At 32.8% G+C, this 16164-nt stretch overlaps 2 protein-coding genes across 7 annotated transcripts in view; one reads left to right on the forward strand and one right to left on the reverse strand.

Annotated features, from left to right (window-relative positions):
* Nucleotides 1-16164, reverse strand: part of CEP85L (centrosomal protein 85 like) — a 236514-nt gene that overhangs the window by 71851 nt on the left and 148499 nt on the right. The gene's annotated exons all lie outside the window — the stretch shown is intronic.
* Nucleotides 1029-14671, forward strand: PLN (phospholamban). Of its 2 annotated transcripts, none has more exons than XM_051997625.1 (2): nucleotides 1029-1153; nucleotides 11731-14671. In XM_051997625.1, exon 2 carries the CDS (start codon nucleotides 11829-11831, stop codon nucleotides 11985-11987), a length of 159 nt encoding a protein of 52 aa, XP_051853585.1. In that variant the 5' UTR covers nucleotides 1029-1153; nucleotides 11731-11828; the 3' UTR covers nucleotides 11988-14671. The 2 variants fall into 2 exon arrangements, with proteins under 2 accessions (XP_051853585.1, XP_051853587.1); XM_051997627.1 differs by lacking the exon at nucleotides 1029-1153 and adding an exon at nucleotides 3243-3353.

The raw sequence follows: 16164 nt of genomic DNA on the forward strand, positions 1-16164 counted from the left end.
ACCTTTAAGAGATATATACACATATATAACACACATATACACAGTAATCTCTAACTATTTCAATAAATTTGAATTTAAATGTACATAGTTACCTATTATTAAACACATATTTACAGATCCTTCCATATGTGTATATAAATTAGAAAGGCACAACCTTTGGGATCCAGCCTAAAAGATAGTTGAATTAAACTAATCCAGCAAAGATGAAGTATTTATATATAAAACTATGATGGAATCAAATGTGCCACATCTAACTCCATTCTCTCCAGAGACCAAGGTAGAACAGAAGTGTTAGAAGCAACAGCATGTGCTTAGCTTAGCTTTCAAACAAACATTCTTTTGCAAAAACTTCCCAAAAAAAAACAAACAAAAAACCTTTAAAGTAATACTTGTGTGTGTGTGTGTGTGCGTGTGTGTGTGTGTGATACACACATGTGCACACCTGCTAAGGGTAAATATATCAACTTATGTTTAAATGAAAAACTTCAATTCTTTGTTAACTTATTAGACAATTACAGGATTAAATGTAAAACTGTATAGAGATAGCATTTTGACCCAGCAGCTCAATATATCCAATTAGAAGCTTCAATTTCATTATTATTACTACTGCAACTTTAAAGAAAAATTCTATAAACATTATTTATTATTTGAAATTTTACAATATACAAAGCATCTATAAACATGTACAATTTTACAATATACAAAAACTTTTCTAAGTTTAAGGTGAGGAAAATCCTTTAAAAGCTTTATGAAAATAAAATATCACAAGCAAATAAGGCACTCTCTTTTACCCTAAGAACCAGTCTTACAGTTAACTGCTTTTTTTTCCCAGTCAGTGAATAAAAATATCAAATGCTGATGACCTTTACAATACTAAAGTAATATTAATCACAGATCCAGTGAGTTTGCTTGGATAATCTCTGTGTTGGGGTAATCTCTGTGTTGGGGTATATGAAAACCAATCACAACTTCCCAATTACTATATGACATCATGAATCCTCCCCCTGAAACTTCTGACTTTTTCTTTCTCCTCCTACTTCAACTGTTTCCACAAATGTGGTGACACTCAGAAATAGTTGCCAGCAAAATACTAGGATTTCAGGCAACTGAGAGCACACTATACTATCTGTTCATAATTATCTGAGCAGCCAAGGTAAGAGACTTGTTTAAATTCAGATTTTAGTCTTTTTTGTTTTAAACGTGTTGAAACAAACCATGCTGGTGTTTTTTAATGATTTGTGCATTTTTGTTCGGAGTCAGCTAACATCATGTAAAAATCTAACTAAAAAAGTTTAACTTTATATAAAATAAAAGCACTTGTTCTGGAATACATTAAGGCATAAATCTCAGGAAAGTATTTTTTTCCATCTCTGAGTGAAAGATAAGTATGTGTCTCTGTCTCTCTCATCAAAAGTCCGCATAACTTTAAACATATTTTCATTTTTAAAACTATTATTCATTTTAGCATCTTTTATAACCTTGCTGTTATATGCTATTATTCGTTTTAACATCTTTTATAACATTGCTGTTATATGCTTCTTCCTTCTCACCTCCTATTAATATTAACTGAAAAATTAAGTTTAAAGATAGCATAAGGATAAGCTTTTTATTTGAATCCTGTAAAATTGCAAACATTTTTGTGACTGTACAGACAGGATTTATTTGCTTGCTTCAGTGGCAGTTACAACTCTCTACACTGAAATTAACAAACTGAAGTGGTATAAGACATAAACTGTTTTTTTAAAAAATACTTAAAGAATATTTCAAGGCATGTTTTTCTTTCTTCTCAAAAGAAAATGCTTAAAAAAAAAAAAAGCATCACTGCTACATGAACCAACATTATGTTGAAAATTGTTATTTAAACTAAACTGAATACAAAGTGTTTAAAGCTACTTGGTAATCCTCAAAATATTTATTAAACACAGAGAAAAACACTCTTTTCTAATTGAATAACAATTTAATTTTAATGATGTAGTGTCTTTCTGTTAGAATATTCTAAACTATTTCATTTGGCTTTGCATGTGATTTTAATATATTTCTGCCAATGAGTTGTTCCCCCTTCTATGTTCTTTTGTTTAGTAGAGTAGTAAAATTTGGTTCTAAGACATAATTTTACGTATATGCCCTTGGATTTTATTTGAAGCTTCAAGTATCACTGGGGGGTGTGTGTGTGTGTGTGTGTGTGTGTGTGTGTGTGTGTGTGTGTGTGTGTGTGTGTGTGTGTGTGTAGGGGGCAGAAGGGCTGGGAGGAAGGGGAAGAGATGTTGTAAAGAAAACTTTTTTTCTCTAGAACATGCCTTTGGATGACTACTTTGTGTTCTTATCATTTAAGCCAGTCTTTCTAAGCTCTGAGTATAATGTAAGAAGTACCAGAAAAATGCAAAGAATGATAAATTAAATTTTAAATTCTAAAAGGTGAAAGAGATCTTAGAATGATCTAGCTCAGATCCCCTAATTTCAAAACAATCTAATAACCAGAAGAACCAAGTGGCTTATTCCAGTTACAACTGTAAGAACTAGGGGAAAAAAAAAAAAAAAATCCCAAGTCAACACTCCTTCCTGAAATTCCTTTGCCCAAATCCAAAAACATTTCACCTGCTCTATTGACATCTGAAATTACAATAATGTGGAACAAAACTTCTTCATTCCCTACTAAGATATAAAGTTTAAAATGCTGACAAATCCACACTACAGTTTGAATAACTAAAAGCTGATTTTTATATAAGGTTTCAATTGAAAGATGACAGAAGAAAGCAAAAGTAGATGTGCCTTGGAGAGACTGGAAAGAATAGATTGAAACTCCAAAACCTCAAAATTCTCAAAAGACTGAAATTTTTGATTATGCTGGATTCAGTCAAATGAAATTTAGTTCCAAAAATATAAAGCACTGCTGTTCAAAGCACACCACTCAAAGCTAGGGAATAGAGTTTAATTTAGCTAATGTCATAAAGGGCCCAACATTTTGGTATGGCTAATATCCCCTAAACTGACCAATGCTGGTTTTCACATGAATTTCCTTGCCCTAAGCAGTCAATGAAATGATGAGACAATGATATCTCCATTATCTGACAAAAAGTGAGTATTCAAGTTCTTTCTCAAATACAGGTCAATATAAATATAATATCATCCATCTAGTATAAAAATACTGTAAAATCCTATTATAAAACTTGTTTATCATAGTATAGGCTTCACTGTATTTTGAGTCAAATCATCTTATTTGAATAGGGCAAACTGCAAGGCAGCATGAAATGTGTAAAGGTCCAATCTTGAAAGTCAGAAGAACTCCTTAGATTCCTGTCCTTCCTGTCACACACTAGCTGTGTGATCATGGAATGACCATGGAATTTTTGATGGTAAATACATATATAATATTTTTTTATGTGGCATGTAATGATATAGGACATTATAAAAACAAAACTAACAAAACTGTTAAAAAGCAGGAATTAAATCTCTTAAAATATTGGCTACATGGATATTGGGATAAAATAATAGGTTTGATTACTAAAAACTTTGCAGAGTTGATTATTCTTGTACTGTTTTGGGACAGGTTGATATTGAGGAAATTCATCATAAAAATAATTCAAGATATTGGGATTTTCAATTTGAATTTTAATAAGGAACTAAGTAATTTCAAATGGCTTTAAATTTTTTAATATAAATTGTTAAATTTTAAGGAAATTTAATTTTTTAAATTTACATTAAATATTATTTTCTTAATAGACAAAATGTTCAATTTCTAGCAACATGGGATATACCAGTGTGATTGATTTCCTTAGATAATCTGCACCCTTGAAGAAGTTATTTTGTAAACTGTCTTTTAAATGCACAAATATAATTTGCATGTGATCCCTCATCACTGGAATGGTTTACTTCCTCAACTCCAATTCTAGCTCCTCTAGTTTTTGCACTGACTCAGCTCAAAAGCTATTATCTAGTGGAAGTCCCCATCAGGCACAATTACCTTCTTCTCTGAGAATACCTTCCCTATACTTTGTATATATATATTGTGTGTTCCATTATTTATAAGTCACCCCATCATGAGGACATAAGGTTTTTTGCCCTTTTTTGTAGCACCAATTCCTACAGTGCCTCCCATATAGTATATGCTTAATACAAGAAGGTTATCTCTAAGGATTCAAAAGGGTAAATTTGAGATTGGGAGTGGGAACAGTGGAGAGTGCAGTGTTGACTGCTGTTCTTTTTTGGCTCTTCATGTACTGACAAATTTAAAAATTAAGGCAATCTCTCTTAATGTTCTATAAACTACCTTCTCACTTTCACTGTGAGATATGGTGACATGAGGAATTCTCTGTACAATTTCTCTTTGACTATTATTGTACTGAATCAATCAATTTTTCCCAAAATATCAAACACATGGTTGACCAGAAACGATCAGAGGTGCCAAAGAGCAGCTATGTTCTTAAGGTAAAGTATTTAGTTAGCTACACTATCATGGCTAAATCCCCACATTATATAATACATTGCCTTTCTGGCCATGGACAAAACAACGAATGCTCTTTCTTCTTTTTCAACAATGATTTGCTTGCAATGCTAATAATTCAAACGCTAAAAATTAATGACTAGGCCCAAAGAAAATGCAGTAGTCTGAGGACCTCTAGTGGTCATGTAGGCTACCATCATGACTTCAACAATAAACATGTAAGGAATTCCTCATCTCCTTATTTAGGGAAGGAAAAGGAAAAGAGATGGGGAGGGATTAATGGAAACAGAAGGAAAGAAGGAAGGGGAAGAAAGAAGGATGGAGAAATGGGGAAAAAGAGATCTTAAATCTCACACAAGGTAAGTTCTGCTTCCTTTAAGTCAGAAAAGATCTTTCAAACTGATTGATATGACAAGAAACAATCAAGGCTCAATTAAAACCGAAGGTAACTACAAAGGCAAATATATACTTTCCCAACCTGTTCCAATAGTTACTGGGACAAAAACACATTAACAGCAAGGTCAAAAGAAATATGAAGCAATAAAAGATTAGCAAATTGGAGGGAAGCATATATGAGTTGCTCTTCTAATAGATTAGCGAGCTACAGTTTTAAGAGTCACTCCTTTAAGACTGATTAAATTGAGAATAAAATTTTAAGCTTTCAAAGATTTCATTTCCAATGAATGAATAATAATTTTTTTTAAAAGCATTTATTATAAAACATTTTGCGAAGAGATCAGGATACAGAAAGAAAAAGTTCCAGAGTCCCTGCAAAAGAGAGGTAGGCTGAAGAAGCAGTGGTAGTAAAGCCCAGAGTTCCTCAACTTATCAGTAAATTAAGATGCTGATGAGATGATCCTCAGAGCATCAAAAGTAGGATAATGGTAAGGCCTTGGTGATCTTTGGAGACAGAATGTATTAAGGTCTGATTATCACCAGGCAATCACCAGATAGGTAATATTATAGAAGTTACAAGACACCATTTCAAAGATAGGATTTAGATTCTGAGATGTGTAAAATGCTGCTCCTCCACAGCACCTTTAATTATATCGACAATAGATTCACATTTAAAAAGCTTTAAAATAAAGTCAATCAACCAAAACTGCCTTCTGAAAACAGACAAGAGTGATGACATAATAAATTATTCTTATGATGAATTCCCTCAATATCAACTTGTCCCAAAACAGTACAAGAATAAGCAACTCTGCAAAGTTTTTAGTAATCAAACCTATTATTTTATCCCATAAATAGCCAAAAATTGACAATTATCTATATCCCTTTAGCAAAATACAGTCTTCAAGCCCAGATTTGTTAACTATAGTAATACCCAAGCAGAAATAAAAAGAAAGTTTCCTAAACTATAGCTGCTGAGTCAGAGGATTCTTTGAAAAGAAAGTTTAATTTTGAGATATGTAAAAAGAATAGTAAGTGGCCAGTGTGACAATCACGCTAGCACCCAGGACACCCCAGAATCAGCCAGAGTCAGAATAAGCAAAAGTCCCTAGTCTTTATTCTTGGTCTTTAGACGCAGGATTGAACAAGTTGGAAGCAGAATCTCCGCAACTGTCTTCTCCCTCTTCTACCGCCAAGAGTGACCCTGGCTATTCTTACTCCACCCCCAATCCCTCCTACAATCCTCTGTATACACCAATCATTGAGCCAGCACAGGATAGTGGGAAGGGCCATTTTCCAAGCATACGCCCATAGAGAATTGTCCAATCTGTAGTTAGCCTCAAGTGCTCCGCACTTGTGACCTCAGTGTATCGACTCAATAGTTTTAGCCCTCTACAGTCTAGGAAAAATTATAAAGAGCCAGGAAGTTCTGCAAATTCCAAGTGCTAAAAAGGAAAAATTAAAATGCTAAAAAGAACTACAAAGCCTAGCAGAAATGGTACAATTAGTATGACTCCAATGAATAACATACTGCAGCTCTAGAAACCATCCTTCTTGACAAAAAATTTCTATCTGTAATCTGTCAGTATTTTTTCCAAGAGTACTCAATGGAGTCTGGTGGTAGCATTTAGGCACAGGCTGAACAGGGTATTGTTGAGCCAATTATATGGGGATTTTTTTTTTCAATACATGCATTTAAGTAGACAAAATGAACATGTCTTTTCAACTCCTGAGACATAGATAATGATGACGTTTCATAATGTGGCCAAATAAAATTCTCTTTTTAAGTAAATTTGTTGATAATCCTCCTTCTGCCCTCAACATTGGGATTTCTCTGGGACTGGGATTAGTGAGTAAAAACGCACCTAAACACATATCTTCTATAGGTCCAAGACTATTCTATGTCCTATCCAAATAACTACAAAGAGACCAAGATCTACCTAAGAGACACACTCCATTTCTAGCTCCTGCTCTTAGAATAATCAAATCAGGATTACGATTATTACTATAAAGACAAGATAATCTACAGCCCTATAGTTTTTATTCATAATCCTTGAACAAAACACCCTTCCCTGGATACCTCTTCACATTTGTTTTATCACTCTATTACTATTTCTCATAGTAGTATGCTGTGAATTTTCTCAGATTTGTTGTAAAATTCCTTCTTGTACCCAACCATATCTGGGATACCCACATTTTCCAAGCTCCCTTATCCTTAGCTATAGTCTGTTGCTTGATCTTCCAAGCTTAGTATGGCAAGGAGCATAATCACTATTCTAAGATGCAAAACTGGTTGTTCTCCTGGGAAAATCCTACAGAATCAAAGTAAAAAAGAGAGATTAGAGAGAGATAGTAGAGGCAGAAGCCTGGGTAATGGATAAGGAGCCTGGATGCCCAGATTTCCTTCCTAGTTACCAACTTTCAGCAAAGAATACTGAGCCATAAGCCCCCCCCCAAAAAAAAAAAAGTTTGCAAACTACAGATCTATTAAAATCTAACTTTCTTGAGGACCTTTGCATGTAGTAGGCACTTAATAAATAACTTAATAATAAATTCCATGAAACAAAGGTATGATCTGTATTTTCAAAGTAAAGTCTACAAAAAATAGCATATCAATTGGTTTTAAGTTTCATCTCCTCTTACTTTCCATGTGTATTTTTTATTAATAAACAAAATGATTAGAGAACAAGCAGCAAAAGAAACAAAATAAAACAACAGAAGCCTGTTAGAATAAGAGATTAAGGATTAGCTGTAATGCCTTGAGAAAAATTATGTGTTTTCATAATAAGCAAGGAGTACATTTTTCATATAATACTGCTATCTACTATTTGGATTTCAAAAGATTATTTGATTTTTATACAAATAAAATTTTTTCTAAGGCATCTTCCATAATAAGTGTTCAGTCGCTAAATGCCGAAATCACATATATCTTAATTCTGTTTTTCATACACCTAAATCATACAAAACACATTCAAAAAATAAATATTATGGGGGAAGCTAGGTGGCACAGTGGATAGAATACAAGCTCTGAAGTCAGGAGGACCTGAGTTCAATTTGGTTTCAGACACTTAACACTACCTAACTATGTGACCCTGGGCAAGTCACTTAACCCCAATTGCCTCAGAAAAAAATAATGATAATAATAATAAATATTATGGAAGTTAAATATTATATGAGGTGACAAGGTCAAAATTTTACTGATTATCCCAAGAGTTTAATTTTTAAATGGTAGGCAAAACATGAGTTTTTATCTCTTCAGTAGACTCTGTCAAACATCATTTATGGCTACTAACAGGAACATTTGTGTCAGATAATGAAAAGGTATGCAACTCACAGCATGGCTATTTGTGAAATGAACATAAACACCAACCTGCCAAGTATGCTATAAATTCAGCTATAATATAATACAAGTCAAAGAACTTTCAAAAACATGAATCATGTTCATCTCTTAATTTCTCTCACACACACACATATGCACATATGCATGTATGTTCTATTTCTATGGATAAAAATCTGAATTTCAATAGAATTAGGTTCTAGATAATCTATTACAGTTGTCCTTGATCACAATCTGGAATTTGCCATCATAAAATATATAATAGGTTCAGTTAATTGGTTACATATGAACCAAGAGTTCAATATGTACATCAAATATATTTTAATCTAATCATATTTATAAAATATTTTAAGTTATTTCAGAAATATGAACATGAAATTAAAAGATTGTAGGGCAGAAAAGCCATCTTTCCTTCGGTTCCCTCTTAAAGCCAATATGTGCCTTCTAAAGCCAATATCCCCCTTTTACAGTGCACCTGGACAATTAAGGAAGTCAGTCTTGTAAGAAACATTCTAATTAGTTCTAAAATTCCATAACTTTCAAACCCATTATTTATAGTACAATAACTGATCAGTTATGCTTTCTTTAAAGACAGTGTGCATAGTGAGAAGTAGCATAGTATAAAGAAATGGTGTCTATACCAGAAGGGTTTATAAAGCTCAGGTCCCTCCTCTGAATTGCAAAAAAGTTATACTCCTTCAGAGGGACCTCTCCCTATACCAAAGAAATTACAAGTTCAGCTTCTCACTCAATTTAAAAAAAAAAAAAAAAGAAAAAAATTATTCCTTATTCAATTCTACACCAAAACAGGAGTTTTTAACAAGACTTCTGTGCTTGCCTCCTTAAAACTAATTTCCTTCCTGTTCCACATCACTTTCTCTATACTTTTCAATTCCTATCTGGTCCAAGTTTTGTTGTCACACAGGCATTTCAGTTGTGTCTGACTCTCCATGACTACATGTGAGGTTTTCTTGGCAAGACTATTGCAGTGGTTTTCCATTTCTGTTTCCAGCTCATTTTTTTTTTTTAACAAATGAAGAACTGAGGGCAACAGGGTTAAGTGACTTGCCCAGGATCACACAGGTAGTACTATCCTGAGACCAGATTTGAACTCAGGAAAATTAGCCTTCCTGACTTCAGGACAGGGACTCTACCCACTACACCATCTAACTGCTATCACCGAATAATGTACTAACAATAATCTATGAGCCCAATGCCCCACTAAGTTCACTACTGGTACAATGCTGCTCATTCTTTTCCTATATCCTACATAGTAGGGAGAGCACTCCCCACTGCATTCCCTATCTCTGGCATCATGTCTACACTTTTGTGCCTGAGCCAAACTTCCAGGGCCTCATTATTCTCATCTATAAAATAAGAAGATTGGCCTAAATGACCTCTGAAATCTCTTCCAGCTCTAGTTCTGTGACTCTATAAACCACCCTGCCTTTACCCAGGTGCCATTTCTTCCTCTGCTCAACCACTGACAATAAGCATTAGTGAGTTCAATTTCAAATAGTTCACTGTACTGAACCACAAAGTTCTTCAAAATTCCATGACCTCAACCCACTACTACCACGACCATCACTATCACCATCATGGCTAGCATTCATATAGTAACTTATGGTTTGTAAAGTAACTTTACAAAAACTGTCTTATTTTACCTTTTAAAAACCCTGGGAGGTAGCTACTTTATTATCCCCATTTAGCACATGAGAGATTAAATAACCTCTCACACAACAGGGAAATGTCTGAGACTGAATTTGAAGTCAGGGCTTCCTGACTAGAGACCCGATAATCTTTCCCCTCTGCCAACTAGCTACTGCTACCTAAAATAGTCAAAGAGATTGTCACACAGACCACAAAGGTTACATAATCACCCCAATGCTTCATTTGTAAGGCCTTGAACTACAAAATGATATCACAATTCTCTCTTATTCTATGACCTCATGTTTCCAAACTTCTCACTCACGACAGTTTTCCTCTTCCTTCCTGTTCTAGTCCAGGGCTTCCACTTATGACTCCCTTTTTACCAGAGAAATTTTTATGTGACCCTAGGAATGCATGTTTATAAAATAGGTGTGTAAATCAAATATTTACTAATAAGAAATAATAAAAATTTATTTTAAACAATTTTACTGATAATAAATTATAAAGAAATTTATTTTAAACAATTCTTTGGCGTATATATAATTTTACCATTTATTAAAGGCTGCGGCAAATTTGCAGACTAATGAAATGGATATGCTTGCTTATTTCACATAAAGAATTAAACCTTAAGGGCAGCTAGGTGGCACATGTGAATAGAGCACCAGCCTTGAAGTCAGTAGGATCTCAGTTCAAATATCACCTCAGATACCTAACACTTTCCTAGCTTTGTGACCCTGGTCAAGTCACTTAACCCCAATTGCCCGGGGGAGGGGAGGAGAAGAAGAAGGGGGAGGAATTAAATGCATCAATTTAAATTCATCAATTAAATTCATCAATTCTTTTGCTCTTTGATTTTTGATCAACTTAGCCCATCTTTCTAATATTTTTCCCCTCATCATTACCCTGCTGATCTCAGATTCTTCTATCTAACCCAGTCTCATTTTCTTCATTGGTTCACCATCCTCTCACATGCATATCCAGTTCAATTTAAGTGTCCCTAAAAGTTGTTCTTAGCATACATATGCATATATATATATATATGCATATATATATTTCAATGGTGTCATCCCCTCCCTTGACTTCACTTATCACTTTCTATGTAGATAACACTGTATGGGAAGATATATTCAGAGTTCCAAATGAAAATGGTAGAAACATTCTGCTTTCCTGCCCCCAAAAACTCCAAAAGGGAAAGACTGCCACCAAGCTTTTAAACTGAGAGTATAAAAAAATGAGAGGAAATTGTAGGGAGAGGGAGAATAGCAGAACTGTAATGAACTTATGACACTAACTTACACATTAAAAACTGTCTATCATAATAAACAATTCCATTACCTAACAATGCTAATATAATAATATTTGTACTGGTAAAAATGCAGCATTAAATTGTACAACTCACTAAAATATAACTAACAAATATATAACCATTAGCAAAAAAAATATTAAAAATCCTATCTCTGTGTTCATTAATATTTTATTTGGGCTAACTTCAAACATCCATAACACTAATTTCTATTGCAAACATTTTAAATGAGAAAGAAGGCTCCCTGATTATTTTAGCCGAAACATACTTTTCTTAGGACTAGTGGAACAACAATTGCTCAGATAAATCACTCTTCTCAATGGTAAAGTACTATCTTGGGGGAGGGGGGGGGGGGTCAATTTTCCATATCCTGGCTTTACAGATACTTGAAAGATCTAAAAAACAAATTAATTACATAAAATTAATAACATTCCAAATGTTTTTCACAATAGACTCAATTGTGATGCTGGGATTTGTTTTTATGAAGCAGTAAAGTGGTATTATAAATAAAAACATCAATATATATTAAAGTAAGATGACCTTAAAGAATACACCCCCTTCAAAGACCATTTAAACTTTTTTCCTACATTTTTCTTCTTTTATTAGGTCCATATTCGCAAAAAGAAGACCAACATCTGTATAGATTTTTTTTTAATCCGAACAATTAGAAATCACAAACAACTACTTTTTGCCTTCCTGATATCATGGAGAAAGTCCAGTACCTCACCCGCTCTGCTATAAGAAGAGCTTCAACTATTGAAATGCCTCAACAAGCACGTCAAAATCTCCAGGAACTCTTTATCAATTTCTGTCTCATATTAATATGTCTCTTGCTTATCTGCATCATTGTGATGCTTCTCTGAAGTTCTGATATTACTTCTAATTCCACTGTCCATCAGTGTGGATCTAAAACCTGTATTATGTGACAAGAAGAAACTGACATTACAAGAAACCACTTTCTGGATGCAAGAATATCTCCTTGAAAAAAGGATGTAAATGATCAGCTGATAGATTCTCCCGCAGGATCCTTCAAAGTTGGAAAATGTTTCTTTCAAAAATTATTTGCAAAAACAATTGTCTATTTATGCATGAAGTAACTTTATTGGCTTATTAGGCACCGCTTATAATAGGCTCTGTTTTCTAATTTACCCTATGGTCAAATACACCTTATATTCAAAGCAACAATTTCACAGTTTGGGGGTCTGTATAATTTACATTTTATTGTCACACTCCCCAGATATTAGATTTTTCAGTGCTTTCACAACAATTACCAAAAGAGCAATTCAAAATAATACTCCACCATTCAAAACTGGAGTTTCTTATAATCAGTTCAATTTTAAATTATTCATGAAATTGTAGATATACTTTCACTTTTGTTATTGCTTAGAACCACATACTTCCAAACTTTAAAAAAAAAAAAAAATGAAATGTTAAAATAGAAAACCAGTTTTTATTCTACACTGTACTTCACACCTATTTAAAGAAAATGTCTAAGAACAAAGAAAGAATCTAGGATATACTGTAACCTATTCAACATGTAAAGGACTGCTTGCCATCTGGGGGAGGGGGTGGAGGGAGGGAGGGGAAAAATCAGAACAGAAGTGAATGCAAGGGATAATGCTGTAAAAAAAAAAATTACCCTGGCATGGGTTCTATCAATAAAAAGTTCTTAAAAAAAAAAAAAAAGGAACAAAGAAAGAAAATTGTAAAGTCCTAAATTACCTTATATTAAAAAGTTATATATTACTTAAAGTTCCAATTGATTTAACACAACTCATTTCAGGAAGTGAGTAATTAAAAATTTTAAGTCAATCAAATCTATGCTTCTTCCTAGGGTTATGTTCCGGTAAATAAAAGGGAACAAGTCAGTCAATAAACTAGACAGGTTTTGAGGCTTTTGATTAGCCTCAAAAAAGGAGATATTCTCAAAACTTCAAGGTATTTTTTCCAAAGCCTACAACGGAGACAGACATAGGTTCATTGAGTACCATGTAAAAGAAAAAGAAGTGATCATATACAGCAATATAAATTATCCCATCTTTTAAAAAATGAAAAATTGGTTTGCTTTTTTATGCCATAATATTTTTTATGCCATAATATACTAGTTTTACTCAACTTCTATAAAATATTAAAATTCCACCCTTTATTCTTCTCAAGGTGGGATATATTGTTGCTACTAATTCAAAAGTAAGATGTTTATTGAGCACTTTTTTACATAAGATATCTTAGTGGAATACAATATTTACAGTTACATTAAGATCAGAGAAGGAAATAGCAGGGTTTTTTTTTAATTTGTTCTTTTGCCTGAAAATTTTTTCAAAATCTTTCAGATAGAGTTTCCTTTAAACAATGATAAATGATAAATGAAATTCTGTGCCTTTTACATTAAAATTTTTAAACTGTGATTTTCTATTTTTAAGTGGAAAATAATTTTTGTACCTACAAAGCATATTCAGAAACCAGCAGTTTTCATTCTTTTAAAATAAATCAATTACTAAATAATTCCTGTCTAAAACACACTATAGCCTTATTATAGGTGCACACCTCCTATGAAAAGTTTTGATATTTTTCTTGTGACAGAAAAAATCATAAAATCCAATGAAAACAGGAGATTCTTGGATTTTACAGAGAATGTATAGAGTAAGCAGAGTGTTTGAAATATAGTGTCAGGAAAAAAATACAAAAATACAATTACATTAAGAAGTAAACCAGAAACTAGTCATGTAATGACATCTGTTGATATAGTGAAATATTAGACATGAAGTCAGTTCTAGTTTACTTTTATCTAACTTGTTAGCTCCGTGTCCTCAGAATGAAGGCATTGTTTTGACTCAATTAGAAAAACATAAATAATGGTTCAGTGCTGATTAAACATTTTAAAAGGCTAAAGTGATCTTATAAACCAAGTGTAATTTACCTTCCACTTGATTTATTCACTGTGCTAATAAGTTTAATTATATTTTAATGAGAATTCGTTATAGTTTCTCTTTCCTAAGGAAAAATACTTTTATTTCTGCTCACGAATATAAAATGAACCCGTACTGTCAAAAATTATGGAATACTATACTTTTCTACACAAAAATCAATTGCTTCAAATCAAACTATTAAGTTCTTATATACAGTGATTTAATGATAAGCTACATAAATTAGGTTCTGGGAAGAACAATAGGCAAATTTTTAGATAAATTACAGCTGGTAAAGCCTGTGTTTAAAATACCTTTAAAATACCTTTAAAAAATAAGAAAGTTGTTATATTAAAAATGAAGAGAATAAATACCTAAATAGAATATGATTCAGAAGGAGTAAATTCTAACATTATAGTCTGATTAAAAATGTTTGTAGAATTAACTAATTTTAAAGACTATTCTGTGTTATTTATATTGTGGTTGATGAAAAAATAAAACATTGTATATCTGACACCAAAATATGATGCTTAATGCAAATAGTCACAATCACCTATATTAAAAAATCATGTTTTGAATTTAATTATATTGTTTCTATAATGTGCTAATTGTAATATGACAATAAAACAATCTAAAATACTGAACATGGATTTGGCTTTGAAGAGTTGTTTTAAATACTGTATATTAACAACAGCAGTTACAGTTAAGACCTATGGTTTTGTTACAATCTACAGCCACAAGAGGGCAGACTTTTACAAAAATATCGGACTGTTTTCCCCTAACAACGGAACCTGAATTTTCTACTAAATACATACCCATTACTGTAAACCAAAGGTATGCCTTTCCATTGCAGAAATACTGTGCTTTCCAACCTGCATTGAGGTACATCCACATTTAAAAAGTCAACCAAAATATAAAAAAAAACGAAATGAATGTGATACAGTGGATACTGGAACGAGCCAGAGAGCAAACTACAAACAAATCTTCCCCCTTTACTGGCAATAGGAAAAACTATTAAAATCTGAGTTAGCTACAAAAATCATCTATTCATTCATGCACAAAATTCTTCAAATTCTTTACATAATATGAAAAAAAAACCTGAATCATTTTAAGCAGGTGAAATGTTTGCATTTTTGGTTTCAATGAATATATAAGTTTTTCAGTCAGTCATTTATTTTTCTCAACATAGTTGCTATTGTCTATAGCAATGGAAAATTCTAGGGGAGAAAAACAGAGACATGCAGCTTTGGCACAAAAAAGAATTTTCACCCATCCATTTTATAGGAACAAAAGATTATACTCATGGTTACATTTTTCAGCTCCTAAAGGAACCCTTTGATCTTAGAGGAATATGAAGGACAGAGTGGATTTGGGATTTGGAGGCATATTGGGAGAACCAAATAGTAAGTTTGAAGAGAAAGTAGTGTTTCAAAGAAGATTAAAAGAGTTCTGCCCCTTATGGATACAAAAGTTAAAAGAACAGGATTAATTGACTTGTAAGATAGGCTCTGGAAAGAACAATAGATTAACAGCTGGTAAAACCTGTGTTAAAAATATCTTATTAAATAAACACCAGTCAATCTTCTTGGAAGGTAACAATAAGAGTGAGAACTGTAATGGGCTTAAATAAGGAGTTTGTTATTATCCAATGTATACTCTTTAAATAGCCATGCAATGAGCTAATCATGAACACAACTGCCTGGTCCCTCTTTGGAAATTATAGTTGCTAAAGATGATCAAAACTGAAACTTAAAATGAAATCCTGGGTGTTAACATTACTGTTTGGTCATCTCATTTCTCTATTTTTAATTAAATTTAATTAATTAATAGGGGTAGGTGTTTGATGCAATTGCTATTAAGCGATATCTGGGACCAAATTTGAACTCGAGTCCTTCTGACTCCAAGGCTGGTGTTCTATCCACTATACCATTTAACTGTCCCTCTATCAATCTTTTTTTTCATAAGATGCCTTTTCATGTTATTTTGACAGAAAAGTTGAATGTTAATTATCAAGAGTACCAAACTTTGCCACTGACCAATGTTAAATCTGAGCAATCACCTCAAGATAAAGAAGATGACGATAATAGTGGCAGATTAAAATCTAGAAGCAATTTAATTCTTTCATTTTAAGGGGATT

The sequence above is a fragment of the Antechinus flavipes genome, chromosome 4 (genome assembly GCF_016432865.1).
Source record: "Antechinus flavipes isolate AdamAnt ecotype Samford, QLD, Australia chromosome 4, AdamAnt_v2, whole genome shotgun sequence".
NCBI classification, from domain to species: Eukaryota; Metazoa; Chordata; class Mammalia; order Dasyuromorphia; family Dasyuridae; genus Antechinus; species Antechinus flavipes.